The sequence below is a fragment of the Cyprinus carpio genome, chromosome A13, assembly GCF_018340385.1.
Source record: "Cyprinus carpio isolate SPL01 chromosome A13, ASM1834038v1, whole genome shotgun sequence".
Taxonomy (NCBI): domain Eukaryota; kingdom Metazoa; phylum Chordata; class Actinopteri; order Cypriniformes; family Cyprinidae; genus Cyprinus; species Cyprinus carpio.
Window position 1 is genome coordinate 975,087 of NC_056584.1, and position 20,986 is coordinate 996,072.

The 20,986-nt window shown below is 36.9% G+C and overlaps 1 protein-coding gene across 1 annotated transcript in view; it reads left to right on the forward strand.

Moving 5' to 3' along the window:
- LOC109073261 (muscular LMNA-interacting protein-like) overlaps nt 1-20,986 on the forward strand; it is a 26,393-nt gene continuing 5,407 nt past the window's right edge. The window contains exon 1 of the mRNA XM_042768350.1: nt 1-154. Coding sequence (XP_042624284.1) covers nt 119-154 — 36 coding nt within the window. The 5' untranslated portion in view covers nt 1-118. The remainder of the gene's footprint in view (nt 155-20,986) is intronic.

Sequence of the window (20,986 nt, forward strand, 5' to 3'; positions counted from 1 at the left end):
TACAGCACTCGAGTTATCACGACACTACACACTCTCGCTAATGTGAAGCTGAACAGAGGACACATAAATACCAGTATAGCAGTCTCTATACAACCAAGCTTTCAGCTCAAGCACACATATGGCTTTGGAAGAACCACACAGGACCTTGGGAAAGGTAAGTGGCCAAATGGCTGAAAAGTCCTAGGCTACAGAACGGAAACGCAGGTGGCTACAGCATGGAATTACTGTGTGGGTTACTTCCTTCAGGACAGTACTCCATTTAACCTGAAAAGTATGTAGCTAAGTTGAATTAGACTTATAATTTTAACATATGTTTAGGGAAAGTACAGGATCATTGTCAATGAAGATGAATATATATATATATATATATATATATAGGGTTGGTTTTTTTTTTTTTGAAGTATTTGCTTCTGAAAGGTGCGCAGTCAGACAGGCAACAGGTCTACATGAATTAAACTGTATTGCAGAACGACAGCTATGTGATGAGTGTATGTAAATATGTGAAATTAGTTCTTTGAAAACCACTTGACTACTTAATACTAATTTGTCAGCACTAACCAAACCATTATTTTGAGTTTGGAGTCTTATTTAAGATTATGCTTAATAGAATTGAATATACAGTGGGTACGGAAAGTATTCAGACCCCCTTAAATTTTTCACTCTTTGTTATATTGCAGCCATTTGCTAAAATCAAAAAATTCATTTTTTTTTCGCATTAATGTACACAAAGCACCCCATATTGACAGAAAAACACAGAATTGTTGACATTTTTGCACATTTATTAAAAAAGAAAAACTGAAATATCACATGGTCCTAAGTATTCAGACCCTTTGCTCAGTATTTAGTAGAAGCACCCTTTTGATCTAATACAGTCATGAGTCTTCTTGGGAAAGATGCAACAAGTTTTTCACACCTGGATTTGGGGATCCACTGCCATTCCTCCCTGCAGATCCTCTCCAGTTCTGTCAGGTTGGATGGTAAACGTTGGTGGACAGCCATTTTCAGGTCTCTCCAGAGATGCTCAATTGGGTTTAAGTCAGGGCTCTGGCTGGGCCATTCAAGAACAGCCACGGAGTTGTTGTGAAGCCATTCCTTCGTTATTTTAGCTGTGTTCTTAGGGTCATTGTCTTGTTGGAAGGTGAACCTTTGGCCCAGTCTGAGGTCCTGAGCACTCTGGAGAAGGTTTTTGTCCAGGATATCCCTGTACTTGGCCACATTCATCTTTCATTCAATTGCAACCAGTCGTCCTGTCCCTGCAGCTGAAAAACACCCCCACAGCATGATGCTGCCACCACCATGCTTCACTGTTGGGACTGTATTGGACAGGTGATGAGCAGTGCCTGGTTTTCTCCACACATACCGCTTATAATTAAGGCCAAAAATTTCTATCTTGGTCTCATCAGACCAGAGAATCTTATTTCTCTGTTTTTTAGCAAACTCCATGCGGTCTTTCATGTGTCTTGCACTGAGGAGAGGCTTCCGTCGGGCCACTCTGCCATAAAGCCCCGATTGGTGAAGGGCTGCAATGATGGTTGACTTTCTACAACTTTCTCCCATCTCCCGACTGCATCTCTGGAGCCCAGCCACAGTGATCTTTGGGTTCTTCTTTACCTCTCTCCCCCGATAGCTCAGTTTGGCCAGACGGCCAGCTCTAGGAAGTGTTCTGGTCATCCCAAACGTCTTCCATTTAAGTATTATGGAGGCCACTGTGCTCTTAGCAACCTTAAGTGCAGCAGAATTTTTTTTGTAACCTTGGCCAGATCTGTGCCTTGCCACAATTCTGTCTCTGAGCTCTTCAGGCAGTTCCTTTGACCTCATGATTCTAATTTGCTCTGACATGCACTGTGAGCTGTAAGGTCTTATTTAGACAGGTGTGTGGCTTTCCTTATCAAGTCCAATCAGTATAATCAAACACAGCTGGACTCAAATGAAGGTGTAGAACCATCTCAAGGATGATCAAAAGAAATGGACAGCACCTGAGTTAAATATATGAGTGTCATAGGGTCTGAATACTTAGGACCATGTGATTTCTGTCAATATGGGGTGCTATGGGTACATTAATAAGGAAAAAAAATGAACCTAAATGATTTTAGCAAATGGCTGCAATATAACAAAGAGTGAAAAATTTAAGGGGGTCTGAATACTTTCCGTACCCACTGTATATGGCAGACAGCACATGTAAAACACACACTGACAAATATATTGTAGTTTTTTTTTTTTTAGAAAAATTAAATAAATTAGGACAGTGTCTGTATGTCTGTACAGTGGTAAGTCTAGTAATATCATTGGCTGACTCTTATTAACGTTACTTCCAGGGTTGGGGAGTGTTAAGTGAGTGTTGTGTACCTAACACCTTGTGTTGGCTCTGCCTCGTGTGTGGTGTTGCATAAGCTATATTTATCTATGAGGCATTATGCAATATGCTTTACCTTTTACTGTTTGTTAAGCGCCAACTTTTAATTTGTATTAAAAAAAAAAAAAAAAAAAATGGACAGGTTACTGTGAAATAAGTTCACAGCCATACACAATCAATTATGTGTTAGTGTAACGGCAGCTGAGTTTTCAGCAAATTTATGAAAGGGTTAAGGCAGCAGAATGCTACAGGAGATACAGAGCTGCCTCTCTGAGCATTGTAAACAGAGCCCTGACCTAGACCAGGGACCGTAACATGCAGTCTCTTATCATATGGCAAAACCCACAGCCCCTTGACAGCCTTTGGAGTCTCTGAGGTGGAGACGAGCTGGAAGCGGCATGGGTGTGCTCACTGGAGTGGGAGGGAGGGGGTTTCTCAAAACCCAACAACACACCCACATGTGGATTTTAAAACCCAGCTGACATGCTAGCATTTATGAAAACTTAACTCACTGGCATTCAAAACATGTGGCTTCAGTCTGCTGCCAGAGGCATTCTGTTTTTGTTTATCCTTCACTGACTGCAAAGTTCCTCTCAAGACAGGAACATCTGAATCAGACATTAGATAAGTAGTTACTGCTTATGGGAATTCCAACAATGAATTTGGGCAGGAGGGAATGAAAATAGATGGTTAATTACAGTGCAAACTGATAACAAGACCAGTTATATGCTTCAAAAGACCAGTGCACTCACACAATACAGGTAAAATAACAAGTTGTTAACCCTCTACTGCACACTTTTATTTTTTTCATATTTAGAACATTTAATGCCAACATGTTAACATATAAATATTTGTAGAGCGACTTTGTCCTTAGCTCAATAAAATTTAGTCTTTCAAGAAGGTAAACATTTAGAGTTTTTTAGATTTTTTTTACAACATATTATAATCCAGAAATTAACCTGTACCAACCTACCCTGGGCTAACTTATGTTATTTTCTGTAATGAGAAAATAATTAATACTGGATACTTGGCGGTACTTTCATTGTTAAAATTCCTCTATTTCAAGGCCTTGTGCAAAAAACATAATAATAAAAAAATATATATATAATAAATATAAAAATAAAAAAATAAATAAACAATAAGATAAATAAATAATTTGTAGGAGAAAAAATACCATTGTCACCATGTTTTGTGGGCATAGTGATTGGAGTGTCCTTCACATCCAGCATTTGTCTGTCTTTCTTTCTTGCAGGATTGAAGCACAACAACACTCTGTTATATATAGTTATGGCTAAGTGCATTTTTAGGTACAGTGTGTAGTGGACTGAGTGCCAAATCCATTGCCATATGGTGTCATACTTCTGCTAGAAAGTCGGCAAGATAGAATGTTGCTATGCAACAAAAACAGTGATCGGCTATGGGTGCTGTACCATCATATGGTGAACATATGTTTTGCAGTATAACTATAAAGAGTGTCAAAACTTCAAAAAATCAAGTCAAGTTCACAACAACTAAGTCTGATACCAGGCAATGTGTCTGAATTGCTAATATAAACACTAAAAGATACAGAGATAATGAAGGTTGATGGTAAAAGAGTGATTAGACAGCACAAGACGACCTCCATTTGTTTGTTGTAAAGTTGAAGTGGTGTATAGTTGTTTAGCTTGTGAAGGAAACAGTGTTTCTGAATGACCTTTGAAAGATGGAGCTTTCTTGTTCACTTTTAATATACTGACTCATGTTTCTCAGTGAAGAGAAGAGAAGTGAACCGAAATCTTGTTCACTGTTTTGCTGTAAGCAGCTCTGACTGAAGCGTCAGCTGTGTTTTATACTCAGATGTCAAATGTCTTAGAAAATGAACAGGCCTGCATGTTTAAGTTTATTGGCTTATGGTGGAAATAAAACGTCAGGTCAAATTAGCATTATTGTTGGTGCCACCAAATTGTTACATGATAAACTAAATCTGGGCTGTAAACAGGGTCTAGTTGCATAAACATGGCCACTATGTTAAGACCAACAAACAGCAGTTAAACAAGTGGTAAACAGTCTTACTTTTCAGATGCAAATCAGACCGATCTGCCTTTTAATGTAACTCACTTCAAAAAGACCATTCTTGAAGAACAAATAAAAAGGTAACACTTTAGTTTAGGGACCAGTTCTCACTATTAACTAGTCATTTATTAGCATGCATATTATTAGCATACTGGATTTTTATTAGTATTTAAAAAGCACACGTTAATGCCTTATTCTTTTTGACCATATTTTAAATAAACTAAACATATTTTAAATAAACTTTAAACATGACTATTAACTTAACTATTGAGGCGAAAAGTCATAGTTGATAGTTAATAGTGAGAAATAAATCCCCAACTAAAGTGTGACCAAAGATAAATAAATAAATACAATGGTAACACTTTAGTATAGGAACCAATTTTCACTATTAACTAGTTGCTATTAGCATGCCTATTATTAACACATTGGGTGTTTATTAATACTTATAAAGCATTTACTATATCCATTATTTATTTATATTTACTAATTATTCATTTAATTAACAGATTGTGTTCTGTAATGTAAATATGTTTGATAATACAGAAATGTTTGTTTTTGTGAAAAGTGGGGACATCCCATAGGCGTATTGGTTTTTATTTTTATATTCTATCACCCTACACCAACCCTACACCTAACCCTACCCCTTACAGGAAACTTTGTTCATTTTTACTTTCTCAAAAAAAAAAAAAAAAAAAAAAAAAAAAAAAGTAATTCTGTATGGTTTATAAGCATTTTGAAAAATGGGCACATGGGTTATGTCCTCATAAGTCACCCTCTCCTTTTAATACCTGTGTCATACCCATGTCATTATACAAAGTTGTGTCTTGATATGTCACAAAAACGCACACACACACACACACACGCACACACACACACACGCACACACACACACACACACACACACCTGTGCACCCTGATCACACTATCCTGGCTGGTTCATCGGTTCATCATCAAAGAAAAAGTGTCAGATCAAGTGATGTTGACGGCCTTATACGGCCCGCCGTGTCATTTAGTACGGCCTGCTGGATCAAATTAGACAGTAAAGACTGCTTTCAGTTTATGATGTTGATACTATCTCCAACCAGGAGAGGTCGCTAGTTTCCAGCCACTCCCCGTATTAATTTAAGCATAGGACGTGCACTCTAATGTAAACATTCACTAAGATAAGCAAATAATAAATGAAAAACTGATCATGAAAACAGCACTTTCCGTCAAGATGGTAAACAGATTATATTTTTACCAAGTTCAAGGGGATACTCATATGTTTGGATTGTTTTGAAATCTGTATTTTACTTAAATCACCATCACACCACTGATCACAAACAACGGGGACGACAGAGTTGCACTTTCCTCAAATTTCAAAGGTAAAATTCATAGTCAACAAAAGCTTTTTGCCAAATGCATGACATAAATGTTTGCACCGAACTAAGTTCTTATTAGGGTTTCCACGGGTCCTTAAAACTTCTTCAGTTAAATAAACAATTAAGGCCATGAAAAAAAAAAAACTCTTAAATAGAACAAAAAAGTCTAAATTATAAGAGGTCTTTGGGGACAGAAAGACAAGAATTGCTTTATGGATTAATATGATGATTAAACTTCAAAAGGCTACGATTTCTCTGAATAAACTTGAGCGCTGCACGTCAGCTTTTGTTGATTAAACTTCAAAAGGCTACGATTTCTCTGAATAAACTTGAGCGAAGTGAAACCTGCTGGCAGAGAACGAATTAGATTTTTTTAGTAAGCCCGTCTGCTATTTTTGCTATATATTTTTAAATGTGAACCAGTGGATCGACAAAAAGCTAATGCATTATAAAAATCTAAACAATTAAGACACTAAGATATAAATATATGTTATTCAATACAATAATTAATTGATAATAATTGTTTAAATTAATGTAATAATTGATACTTTTGACTCATAATTTTTCTTAAAAATTGTTTAAAGTCTGAAATGTGAAGTGCAGATCTTAAAAATAAATGTAAGTTTATGATACCATTTGGAATAACAATTTTTTTTTGAATTTTTTTTTGTTTTTGACTTTTTTAGGTTTTTTTTTGGGTTTTTTTTGGGATGTTATTTGTGATAATGATAATAATAATAATAATTCTGTGGGCCACTAATAATAATAATGATAATACTGATAATAATAATAAAGGACCTCTGTACATTTGTTTGTTGCAAATTTACAGACAATGCAATTGAGATGTTTACATTGGCTTGTTGGGGTAGTATTTCTGTCCACTGACAACAAAGTTTTCTTTATGAATTAGCATAACTGCACAAGTTTTATAGTTAATAAAATCTTTAAAAACCATTAGTTATACTTTAATTTCCATCAATAAAAAGGAAATTGATTAAAACGATGTAAAAAGTGTGTGGACGTGGATTAGTAATCTGGCCCCTTGGTATAAAGGATAAAAAATGCTGGCCCTCGTCACTATCAAGATGTAAAAAGTGTGTGGACGTGGATAAAAAGCCAACAGTTACATCAGGTTACCTTTGCCACAGCATGTAGCCTATAGCACTATAGTAAAAATGCTGGCCCTCGTCACTATCAAACCCCAGGGCCAAGCGTCCTATGCTATTTATTACTCTGCAATGTCTGACATGAATATTCCATTAATTCATAAAGAGATAGGAGCAATACTACAATGAATTACATTTGAGAGATATTGAGTTAGAAAAAAATAATAAATTAAGTAGTAGCCAATAGGTGATTACTATGTAATATGGTGATTACTATGTAATATGAAAAAAAAGATAGGAGAAATAATACACACACACACACGAACACACAGAGAATATTCTAGGTTTATGTTTATCATTTTCATATACATTTTGCATTCTGCTCTTTTATGTAGATTTCAAGTATTTTAGTTCATACAGTAATACATGTATTTCAATGCTCTGTTAGAATGTAAGTTATAATTGAAAAAAAAAAATAAAAAATAGAAAGCATCACATAATTTGTAATGATTTTACTGGTTATAATGAAAATTGTATTGTTTTATTGGAAACTGTAATGGTGCCTGTTGGGCTCTACTGTAATTGGTCACCTTCTATTCATAGCTTTTGTTAAAGTTATTAAATCCTAATGTAATATGTCCTAAAACACACTACAGGATACCATTATTTAATGGTTTTGATGGTTAAAAGTTGATGGTTTGTAATGTTTGTAATGGTATTTGTAGTGGAAATCATTTAAATTTCTGTGACGGTTTCTATTGTCTATATCAGCAGGGTCACCATGGGTTTTGTGATGTTATTTGCCATAAATAATAATAATAATAATAATAATAATAATAATAAAAAATAATGTAATATTGTGAGACTGTTAGTTGTGGTGGGCCTATTTGGGAGAAAATCCAGGGCCGTTTTTTATTCCCAGTCCGTCCCTGACACTATCAAACGCTTTAAGTGTAGCACTGCACACGATAGAGAAGAACCACCACCACAAGGAAGCTCAATCCACGCTATGGGACCCCAGCTCCTGCAATAGATCAAAAAGAAATAAATTATAAAAAAAGGACATAAGACACAATGCAATATGGACATCACTTAATGAAGCAACTCCTCACAACGGGGCATCCATACCAGACAGAGTTAAAGAGAAAACAATAAAACCTTAGAATTTAATAGTTAGTCACCTGGGATTATTACAAAACACTTGAACTCCATAAATGATCACATACAAATACAGTTGCACTAATCAATGGCTGATTACATGCAACAGAAACTACAACCACAAAACTTTGAATACATTTACATGCATGAGGAAAAGAAGATCAAATCAAATCAATGCAACCAAACCAAACAAACTTTACTTCCACAAAAGAAAAGAAAACAACAAAAGATTAAATGATTTAAATCAAAGAAAAACAGGGAGAGGGGCCAATTTTTATCTCTTATACAAACGAAAAGAGATGGTCAAGCCACCCATAACAGACCAGACATATGAAGCAGGGCACTAAAATGGCACAATAAGAAACAGATGAGCAGTCCGCTCTAATTAATGGCGACGACAGCGTCTGTGCGGCTGTATAAGCAGCAGCGCTTTAAAAGCGCGAGGACAGCAGCAAACAATCACGGCATAGAGCGAGAATCCATCAGGATATCATGCCAGATAGAACGCTTACAGGCACGGATTTGTCACGGTCATACCCACTGATAACACCATGGGATACAGGACATCATGCCTGAGAGGCGAACGGTCATTAAATCCACTAAGCAGCACTGAAGGGCACCAGCACCAGAACAGAAGCCGCACTACAGCCAACATCAACGCAGGTGTAACAACGTTTGTAAATCGGGAAGAAGGAGGCGGGAACCGGTGAACATTTAAATAAAAACGTATATTTTTTTAATATAAAAAACTTAAAGAGAGTCTACGAGACATTGCTTGTTCTTTTTATGATGAGAAATCAAAATCTACTCGTAATGATAAAAAATTAAACTTTCATATATTTTAGATTCACACCACAACTGAAATATTTCAGGTCTTTTATTGTTTTTAATACTGATGATTTTGGCATACAGCTCATGAAACCCAAAATTCCTATCTACATAATTAGCATATTTCACCGACCAATAAAAGAAAAGGTTTTTAATACAAAAAAAAAAGTCAACCTTCAATAATTATGTTCAGTTATGCACTCAGTACTTGGTCGGGAATCCTTTTGCAGACATGACTGCTTCAATGTTGCATGGAGGCAATCAGCCTGTGGCACTGCTGTGGTGTTATGGAGGCCCAGGATGGCTTCGATAGCGGCCCTTAAGCTCCTCCAGGAGTGTTGGGTCTTGCGTCTCTCAACTTTCTCTTCACAATATCCCCACACGATTCTCTAAGGTGTTCAGGTCAGCAGAGTTGGCAGGCCAATTGAGCACAGTAATACCATGGTCAGTAAACCATTTACCAGTGGTTTTGGCACGGTGAGCAGGTGCGTGCTGAAAAACGAAATCTTCATCTCCATAAAGCTTTTCAGCAGATGGAAGCATGAAAGCTCTCCAAAATCTCCTGATAGCTAGCTGCCATTGACCCTGCCCTTGATAAAACACAGTGGGACCAACACCAGCAGCTGACATGGCACCCCAGACCATCACTGACTGTGGGTACTTGACACTGGACTTCAGGCATTTTTGGCATTTCCTTCTCCCCAGTCTTCCTCCGACTCTGGCACCTTGATTTCCGAATGACATGCAAAATTTGCTTTCATCCGAAAAAAAGTACTTTGGGGACCACTGAGCAACAGTCCAGTGCTGCTTCTCATGTAGCCCAGGTCAGGCGCTTCTGCCGCTGTTTCTGGTTCAAAAGCACACGCCTGTGCAACGGTGGCTCTGGATGTTTCTACTCCAGACTCAGTTCACTGCTTCCGCAGGTCACCCCCAAGGTCTGGAATCGGTCCTTCTCCACAATCTTCCTCAGGGCGTCCGGTCACCTCGTCTCGTTGTGCAGCTTTTTGTTTGCCACACTTTTTCCTTTCCACAGACTGCCCCTGAGGGTCGGATACAAGCACTCCCTGAGAAATGTCTTGGATACAGCACGCTGAGGGGTAACAGGCCTATTCTGGACAGACATTTCCACTCTTCTGTGTCTTACCTCTTACTCGCTTGACTCTTTTCTCTTCCCACACAGACATTTCCCAATGAGGTGTGGCTTGATCTTCTGGGAACAGCGCTAAGTCAGTTCAGAAAATTTCTTTCTTGTCTTACCCTACTCGGTCAATGTGGCCTTACAGCAGTCATCGGCAGATCCTTTGATTGCGGTTTTTGAGTATGAACCAGGCTGGGAGTTTTTAAAAGCCTCAGGAATCTTTTGCAGGTGTCTAGAGTTAATAGTTGATTCAGATGATTAGGTTAATAGCTACGTTTTTTAGAGAACCTTTTCTTGATATGCTAATTTTTTGAGATAGGTGAATTTTGGTTTTCATGAGCTGTATGCCAAAATCATCAGTATTAACACAATAAAAGACCTGAAATATTTCAATTGGTGTGCAATGAATCTAAAATATATGAAAATGTATTTTTTATCATTTACATTATGGAAAATAATGAACTTTTTCACAATATGCAAATTTTTTGAGAAGGACCCAGGTATTATTTTTAATATAAAAAACTTATATTATTAACTAATAATGAAACTAAAAGAAGAATGGCGTGAATGAACATAACAGAAGAATTCAGATAATATCAAGTAATTGTAATTCTATATTCATTTACTGTCGTTGTTTTTTTTCCTCTTCTTTATCCTTCCGGAGCTCCTCCCGTGAGACTCGAGATCGAGGTGAGTGGCGCAGGTGTCGCTCATTTCCAATTACTCTCCTTCCGGAACTCCTCCGTGAGACTCGAGATGGGTGGGTTGACTGGTCTCAACAGGCAAACGTCGTAGGTTTGTTAATAGCGAAAATCGGACCTTAAAGTAAAGTGGGACCAAAAAAATAAATAAAATTAGACGTCTAACTTTTCAAACTAGTGTTGTGGAGATTTTGCTTTTCCCAATAAAGGGAAAAAGTATTTTGAATATTTATTTTCTTGTAAGAAAAGTTGACTCCTAGTCCTAGTTGACTGCAGAGTGTGACCAAGAGCCAACACCTCAACTCAACATTTTTACCTTCATCAAATCCGGATGCTTTGATCTCATCCAATCATAATGCATATTGAACATATATGTCCATTTAAGGTGTCCAACTATGTCCTCCAGATTGATTTTTGCAAAGAAACCACGACATCTAAGATGCTAAAGATAATATTTCCTGTCTCACACTTGTCTTGCACATACACACACACACATTACATAGATTTCCTGTTATCTCTCTGCTCATCGAAAACTCAAGCATACTGAAGCACTCAAGACAGTCTAAAGAACACTCTTTAGTACAGTGAAGCAAATAATACAGAAAATTAAATTTCCTCCACACTAATCTAAGCAGTTGATGTGACTGGCCACAGCTGCGTTTAACGCTTCTGCATCTGTAGATGTAATCTCCCTGAATAAGGAGGACATAGATGTTTTAAAGACCAGACATGAACACTTGCGTTTCCCTCAATCCATGTATTATGCGAGTGGGGGAAGGGAACCCTTGTGCCTGTTGTTAACTCTCCATGTTCACCCAACCCCCTGCTGGCACAGCATCAAACAGATCACACATCAGCCATGAATAACAACAAAAATTATAATATTCTCACTTATACCCATTACATAGAGCCACTGAGCTCAGAGCACGTTTTGTTCCTTTTGATTATTTTTAGAAAACTATAAATCTAATGGGTGAAAACTGCCCAGTATTCAGTGCACTGGGTCTTCATGTTTTGTTGAAATGCTGTTCAAGGAGATGTTGGATTTGACTTCTGTGTTCTGGATACAACACTATGCTGGGAACAGCCAGGGACAAACATACCCCTTGCATGGGTACGGACTGGAAATTAGAGCTGTAAAGAACGGTATGAGCCACATAACACTGTGGCCACTATAAGAGAGAGAGAGAGAGAGAGAGAGAGAGAGAGAGAGATTTTATAGGCGAGTGACTGCTTTTGTTTTTGGCTTTTCCGTTTACTGTGGTTACACTATTGCAGTGGTCTCCAACATTATTCGGGAGCTACTTTTTAAAAATGAAAGCATCTGAGAGCTACCAATGTTATACAGTACTTAAATCTCTTAAATAATGATAAATTGAAAATTAAACAACATTTTAAAGTAACAAAAAAATTCATAACATGTTATCTACTGACATGTACTATGTTCAAATAAAGTTTTGACCATTTAAAAAAAATAAAATTATAACATATCAGCCTTTAAATCTTTTTTTATTTTTAATAAAAGGATGAGTCAGAATGATAAATTAAATTTTATCTTCTCCATAAACAGTTCTACATAAGCTAATGTGCATTCTAAAAATCTCAACACTTCTCATAACAAAGGTAGGCTATTTGCGACCAGTTAAGATTTACAACAAAAACTGGTCTGATTTTGCATTGATCTGAACACAAAATTATGGCAGACTGAATTAATTTGTAAATCCACAGTTTGAAATCAGAGGGGGCTTATGAACTGCAGAACAAGAGCTGTTTCCAGGGTAACCTCTGTAAACAAAGCTGCTCTGCACTTCTAAACATTGCTTTATTACGCATTACACAGAGAGGGAAGATGGAAAGCAAATGCAATTGGAAAACTTTCTGAAGACATTTGGTTTCCTATTATGCATTCACACAAATAACGAAAGCATATATTCTTTCATATAACCATTTCCCTCATTAGTCAGCCTCTTCAGTCATTTTTTCCCTTCCCCGAAATGAAACTACTCGATCTTGTTGCGCCTGCGTGAGACTCAAATCAATTTGATTAAGCTGTGACCTGTATTTACTGTGAGTTTTTGCAAATCTTGATAATCAAATATGGGTTTAATGATAATTAAAATACATAACGGGATCATTAAAATAACCTCACGGGCGATATGTCAATATGTCTTGGCGAGCTACCTCCAATCAGGCTGCGAACTACTGGTAGCTCACGAGCGACGTGTTGGAGACCCCTGCACTATGGTGTAGGGGTGGTAAAGTTTATACACAGTGAATATAATGTGAATACTAAACTATTTAATTCAGAGACCTCATGAAATTGGGCAAGCACAGCTAGGGTGAGATTTTTTTTTTTAAACAACCAACAGCCTTTCATTTACGTTACAGTCTACGAGTTCTAAAATACCCAAAGAAAGCTATTTCAATTAGAAAGAAAAGCTATTTTTTCAATCTCGATGGCAGTTTCTTTGCTGGTGCATGCACCGCCCATGACTCAACTGCCTTGCAGCCCAACTTTGCTCTTGGGCAGTGTTTTGGGAATAGTTTGAATGCGCTGATTACAAAACACAACACTACACACAGTCCCTAACCCAGCACTTAGGGACTAATTCTGATCTATGATGAGAAACATTGATGTTTAAGACAACACATCAATCACTATAAAAAATTAGAAGTAGAATTAATACCAAAACATTTGTTCCACAAAACATGGCTACTTTTGTCTTATGTTTTTTTTTGGCACAGAATGGTGTAGTCACTGGATTGACTGGCAAAACCTTGACTCCTTTTGGGCCAGGGGCCCCATTGACACCAATAGTGTGTTTGTTATTTTTTTTTTTTTAAATTATTATTATTTACGCAGTATTATTCTAATATATATGCTTTTTGCATTCGGCAGAGTCAGAGGGAATCTCATAACAGGTTAGAAAACACCCACCCCCTGCTGGCCAGCATCAAACAGATCCCATCACCATGATACAACAAAAAAGTAAATTTCTCACTTATACCCATTACATAGAGCCACTGAGCTCAGAGGCAGGTTTTGTTCCGTTATTCTTATATTTTTTAAGTACAATGTGGTTCCTGCTTGTTTTAACGCCTGACTGCAATCATAGATGTAAGCCTATTCAATAATTGGAAATGGCAGAAATTAACAAGACTTGCGAGCAACTCAATGACAGTCAACAAAAATACTGCGAGTACTTCTCACTCATGTAGAAAATTGACCTCACACTATTAAGCTGTTGAGCTCAGAGCCCTTTTAACCCCCTGATGGTGCAACTCATACATCTATAGGGTGAATAAAATGCCCAGTATTCAAAATTATAATATTCTTTTACCCGATTACATAGAGCCAATGAGATGTCAGAGACTTCTTGTTCACTCAAACCAACATTTTTAAACTATTTGGATCTCAAATACAGTCTTAACAAGAGTTAAAACTTGAACGGAAATATAGAGCACTAGGTCAGGATTTTGCATTGATTCTGGGACAAAAGATGTTGGATTTGAATTTCTGTGTTGTGGACACAACCATGCTGCTGTTCTTTGTACACTATTGCAGTGGTCTCCAACATTATGCGGGAGCTACTTTTAAAAATGAAAGCATCTGAGAGCTACCAATGTTATACATTACTTAAATCTATTAATATAATGATAAATTGAAAATTAAACAACATTTTAAAGTAACAAAAAAATTCATAACATGTTATCTACTGACGTTTACTACATGTTCAAATAAAGTTTTGACCATTTTTAAAAATAAAATGATAACATATCAGCCTTTAAATCTTTTATTAAAAAAAGGATGAGTCAGAATGATAAATTAAATTGTATCTGCTCCATAAACAGTTCTACATAAGCTAATGTGCATTCTAAAAATCTCAACACTTCTCATAACAAGGTAGGCTATTTTCGACCAGTTAAGATTTACAACAAAAATCTGATCTGATTTTGCATTGATCTGAACAAAAATATGGCAGACTGAATTAATTTGTAAATCCACAGTTTGAAATCAGAGGGGGCTTATGAACTGCAGAACAGAGCTGTTTCCAGGGTAACCTCTGTAAACAAAGCTGCTGCACTTCTAAACATTGCTTTATTACGCATTACACAGAGGGAAGATGGAAAGCAAATGCAATTGAAACTTTTCTGAAGACATTTGGTTTCCTATTATGCATTCACACAAATAATGAAAGCATATATTCTTTCATATAATTTCCCTCATTAGTCAGCCTTCAGTCATTTTTTCACACAAAATGAAACTACTCGATCTTGTTGCGCCAGCGTGAGACTCTCAATAACTTTGATTAAAGATGACCTGTATTTACTGTGAGTTTTTGCAAATCGCGATAATCAAATATGGGTTTAATGATAATTAAAATACATAACGGGATCATTAAAATAACCTCATGGCCGATATGTCAATATGTCTTGGCGAGCTACCTCCAGTCAGGCTGCGAGCTACTGGTAGCTCACGAGCGACGTGTTGGAGACCCCTGCACTATGGTGTATGGGTGGTAAAGTTTATACACAGTGAATATAATGTGAATACTAAAACGATTTATTCAGAGACCTCATGAAATTGGGCAAGCACAGCTAGGGTGAGATTTTTTTTTTTTAAACAACTAACAGCCTTTCATTTACGTTACAGTCTACGAGGTCTAAAATACCCAAAGAAAGCTATTTCAATTAGAAAGAAAAGCTATTTTCAATCTCGATGGCAGTTTCTTTGCTGGTGCATGCACCGCCATGACTCACTGCCTTGCAGCCATCTTTGCTCTTGGGCAGTTTTGGGAATAGTTGAATAGCTGATTACAACACAACACTACACACAGTCCCTAACCCAGCACTAGGGACTAATCTGATCTATGATGAGAAACATTGATGTTTAAGACAACAGTCAATCACTAGTAAAAATTTAAGAAGTAGAATAATAACAAAACATTTGTTCAAAAAACATGGCTACTTTTGTCTTATGTTTTTTGGCACCAGAATGGTGTAGTCACTGGATTGACTGGCAAAACCTTGATTCCTTTGGGCAATGGTCCCCATTGACTCCAATAGTGTGTTTTTTTTAATTTATTATTATTTACCAGTATTATTCTAAATATATTATTTTGCATTCAGCAGCAGAGGGAATCTCATACAGGTTTAGAACAACAACAGAATTTTCATTTTTGGGTGAACTATTCCTCTAAAGCAGCCTAGCTGCTGCTGTCATTTGTGTCAATAATGTAAATCAAACATCAGAAAGAAAATCACTCACTGTCCTTGACTGAATCACTTTTGTAAAATAAGTAAGAATTAATGTATATTGAATTTATACAGTGAAGACTATTCAGTCTATTTGTACATTTTCTTTATACAATATAATATTTCTTATTATTTTTTTTTTAGTTTTTCAAGTAGGTTGATTTCGTATGTATCTTTGTTCTATTATAATTTGTGACTGCTTGTGTTCATTAATCTTGGTTTAATTTGGGCTAGTATTTATTTATTTTTGTGATATAGAAATTGGTAACAAGAATTATGAAATTTCAGTGCATCAAAAAAATATATCATTATTGTGATGGGGGGCCCTTATTGAATTTATACAGTGAAGACTATTCAGTCTATTTGTACTATTTGTACCCTAAGCAGTAAGTCATAGCCCCAGGGCCCATTGAGGTCTTATTCTGCATTGTTGTTTGTCCTGCTCGCGCTGGAGAGATAATCACTGCTTTACTGCAGCGCAACTCAACCAAATGCATCTTATATGAGATACATACACGATATATATAAACCGGCTGAAATATTTTGAAATCACTTGTACCCTACCTAATCGAAAAAATCCAGTCTTTCACTCTGCCTGTGTCAATTTGAGTTAAAGTTTTAAATCCCTGGCGCTAAGATGCTGTCGGTCAAGAAATGTAATCTATGGGGTAGTTGGATTTATTCACACACATTAAAATTTATTTGAAGCTTCTTTCTTTTCAGATTCATATTTACATCATTATTTTAAAAGGCTGTATGTTAACTGTATATAAACCAGTAGTTCTATGTGAAATCAGACATTTGAGCACCCCCATATAGCCAAAATGGCATAATCATAACACCCCATGAATATTCGGCTGTGAGATTGGTAGTGGAATCAGGCTCCTCCTATGGAAGCATCAATCTTCGACTATTTGAGGGTCACCCCTAAATATTATATTTTACACATAGAGAGGGAATATATTACTAATTTACACTGACCAAAATTATAAACGCAACACTATTGATGGCGGTCATATAAGTATGATTTAAATCATGCTAATGCACTTCCATTAATGCCAACAAAGTTTTCTAATCTATGCAAAAGAATGTTGTGGTCAATAGTGTCGAACGCAGTGCTAAGATCCAATAGCACTAATAGAGAGATACAACCACGATCAGATGACAGCTCTGGTGGACATCCCTGCAGTCAGCATGCCAACTGCATGCTCCCTCAAAACTTGCAACATCTGTGGCATTGTGCTGTGTAATAAAACTGCACATTTTAGAGTGACTTTTTATTGTGGCCAGCCAAAGGCACACCTGTGCAATAAGCATGCTGTCTAATCAACATCTTGATATGCCACACCTGTGAGGTGGATGGATTATCTCGGCAAAGGAGAAGTGCTCACTAACACAGATTTAGACAAATTTGTGAACAATATTTGAGAGAAATAGGCCTTTTGTGTACATAGAAAAAGTCTTAGATCTTTGAGTTCAGCTCATGAAAAATGGGGGCAAAAACAAAAGTGTTGCATTTATAATTTTGTTCAGTGTATAATAGTCATATATATAGATAAGTGAGCCTGGTGTGCTTTTTCTTAGCATCGGTTTCCATAGTGACTCATTGTTCTGTTGAGTCTTGTGTGTTAACTGAGAATATATTCTGAGTTGACTGAATTTAGACTAATTTTGATTTCCTTCTTTCAAAGTTATATTCAGCATATTGCTGTGCTGTATTAACAACAGCTATGGTACATCATGTTATTTGAAATGTTCAGTCCACAGCTGAAAGTCACAGCATAGCCTACATGAGAATACTTTTATTACATTGTGAACATAGCTGTTGATTTGCATGGAAGGTAACATTAAATGAATTCAAAACTCTAATTCAAAGCTACTGTAATTCGCCTGAGGCTTACCATAATTCAGAAGAAAGAGTCTTTAAAAAAGATATTGCTCATACATTCTCATCACCAGTGTCATGGGCATAAGTGCCTATTATCATCATCAGTAAATTAAGAAAATGGCGATGCAAGAAGGTGATGATTTATTATCAGTAAGGCTCAGGAGCTCAGTAAAAATGCTGTCCTGTTTTGTAACCGGCGTTATTTTTTCTAGCATGATATGACCTGCAATTATCAAACCTTCTATATTGCATCATATTGCTTCTTGTTATTTAGTCTATCCACTCTCACTAATTCATGAATGGAGGGTTGAAAATCTCCTGCTAAGCTTAATTAGCGATATTCATTATGAAGATATGCAGGCATATTTTCTATTTAAATTGACGAGAGGCACTGCTGCATCACTTGTATTCAATGCTCTTTTTAAGACTTCATATTGTATTGCTAATTAGATGATAAATTATGAGTTAATGCCATTATCTGGATTTGCTCACCATGTGTGAAGTACCTTGCATTTTAAGTGATGATTAATGACTGTTTTATTATAGGATTTTTATTTTTTTTGACCTTATTCTTTTGACTTGGTTTAAAGGGGTCATATGATACGATTTCAAGTTTTCCTTTCTCTTCAGAGGGTAACAAGCTTTCTGTGAATAGATAAGATCCCTAAACTTGCAAAGGCTAAAATCTTTCTCATAAAATAAGAATAAAATATTAATATAAATATTTTTTATAAAAGTTAAGACTTTTCCATGGCCTACTTAAACGTCTCGTTTAAACACGCCCCCACGTCTACATCACTGTTTGGGAAGTTTTGCATAATGCCGCCCAAATGTTCACACAAAGAAAGAAGGCGTAACTTTGATTCTCGCTGTAGTATTGTTGCTGCTGCCACCATGTCATGGAGATGCTGTGTGTTTTGTTATAAAAGCGAAACTACTTTGTTTGGCCTTCCAAAAGAGGACACAACTAGAAATCAGATAAAGTTGTATTTACAACACTGTTCCAGAACAGTTCAAACCAAATATTCAGATGTGTGCAGCACATTTTACGGAGGACGAGGATTGTTTCCTGGGAGAGTAGCCTACAATGACAGTGTTCTGACAAATAATGCTGACTCACAGGCTTTAAGTACGTTTTCATATTTAAAGGATTTGTCACTGATGATACAAGAGCCAGTTTTGAGCAGTGTAGTGTAGCGCTTGTGTGTCGTTTCTCCGATCACAAATGCAGACATGGTTTTATGTCTACGATGCAACCCAATGCGTAAAAAGACAGTATAAGTAATTTTAATCAGTAATTATGTCCCCACTGGATGATACAAATGCCTCGTTTGTAATGGGTTTTATAGGTTTTGTCTCATCGCACCGGGACACGGCATCACACAGTATGGTAAGGGGCATAACATTTAATGAGTTGCTGCATCGAAATGCTATGGGAACGCCTTCAGCGTGGCCACGCTCTGAATCATGTGTGTACTCAGACCAATGGATGGGCGAGACGTCATGGGCAGTTGACGTAGAGACCAGGAAGCTATAAAAGCACGTGCGGTGGAACTGGCGTGTATGGTACTGAGAAGTATGGTACTGAGATTTCCCTCAGGGAGCCATGGTTACATGTGTAACCTGGAGACGTTCCCCTTCAGGAACTCAAGCTGCATCAAAACGCTATGGGAACGAGTATGCCCACGCCACCAGACTTACAAATCCCTGCCTAGTGTGGAAGAGCACAGCTAGGGTGAGAGAACAGAAGAGCCAGGAGTGGCTTGAATATCTAGGCCATAGAACCTGATGAAGATGAGGGGCATGGTCCAACCTGCAGCGTCGCAGATGTCTTGCATAGACACACCTGCCAGAAAGTCCTTGGAGGCTGCCACACTTCTAGTAGAGTGAGCCTTCACCTCCAGAGGTGAGGGGAGATCAGAGGACTCATAAGCAATGGAGACGGCATCCACCATCCACTGGCTGAGGGTTTGTTTTGTAGCAGGAAGACCTCTATTAGGGGGACTGTAGCACATGAGTAGTTGGTCCTACCCCTCACAGAAAACTTTCTGCTATTTAAGATTTTCAATTTGAATTTTATATTTATAATTGTTTTATTAATAATGTTTTTGATTTTTATATTTATCAGTGTTAGAAAGATGAAGAAGAAGAAGAAGAAGAAGAAGAAGAAGAAGAAGAAGAAGAAGAAGAAGAAATATGTATGCTAATTAGATGATAAATATATAGATATATACAATCTTCTATTGTCCAATTTTGGTGAGCCTGTGTGAATTGTAGCCTCTGTTTCCTGTTCTTAGCTGACAGGAGCGGCAACTGTTGTGGTCTTCTGCTGCTGTGGCCCATCTGATTCAGGGTTCAATGTGTTGTGCATTCAGAGATGGTATTCTGCATACCTTGGTTGTAACGAGTGGTTATTTGAGTTACTGTTGCCTTTCTATCATCTCTAACCTCTCTGCCAATTCTCCTCTAACCTCTGACATCAACAAGGCATTTTCGTCCAAACAACTGCCGCTCACTGGATATTTTCTCTTTTTCGGCCCAATCTGTAAACCCTAGAGATGGTTGTGAGAGAAAATCCCAGTAGATCGGCAGTTTTTGAAATACTCAGACCAGCCCGTCTGGCACCAACAACCATTCCATGTTCAAAGTCACTTAAATCCCATTTCTTCCCCATTCTGATGCTCGGTTTGAACTTCAGCAAGTCGGCTTCAGCACATCTAGATGCCTAAATGCAATGAGTTGCTGCCATGTGATTGGCTATTTGTGTTCACAAGCAAATTAAGAGGTGTACCTAATAAAGTGGCCGGTGAGTGTATATACAGTACATATATGCAATATATATAACACACACACATATATTTCACTGTAAAAAAAGTGTAATATTTAATCATTCTTTTTTTTTTTTTTTTTACAGTGTGTATATGTATATAAATTGTTAATGAATTGTTAATAAATAAATAAATATTGATTAATTCATTCACATTTCTGACAAAAATTGACCTTCTGACAACAAAAACACTATACGTTGTGTGTCTCCAAGCAGGAGTGTGGGTAGGTTTTTTGGAACCTCAGATTTTATGTTATGCCTCTCTGAAAATGTTGGGTTATTTTTTTAATTTTTTTTTACTTGTTTGCATAACAGTAA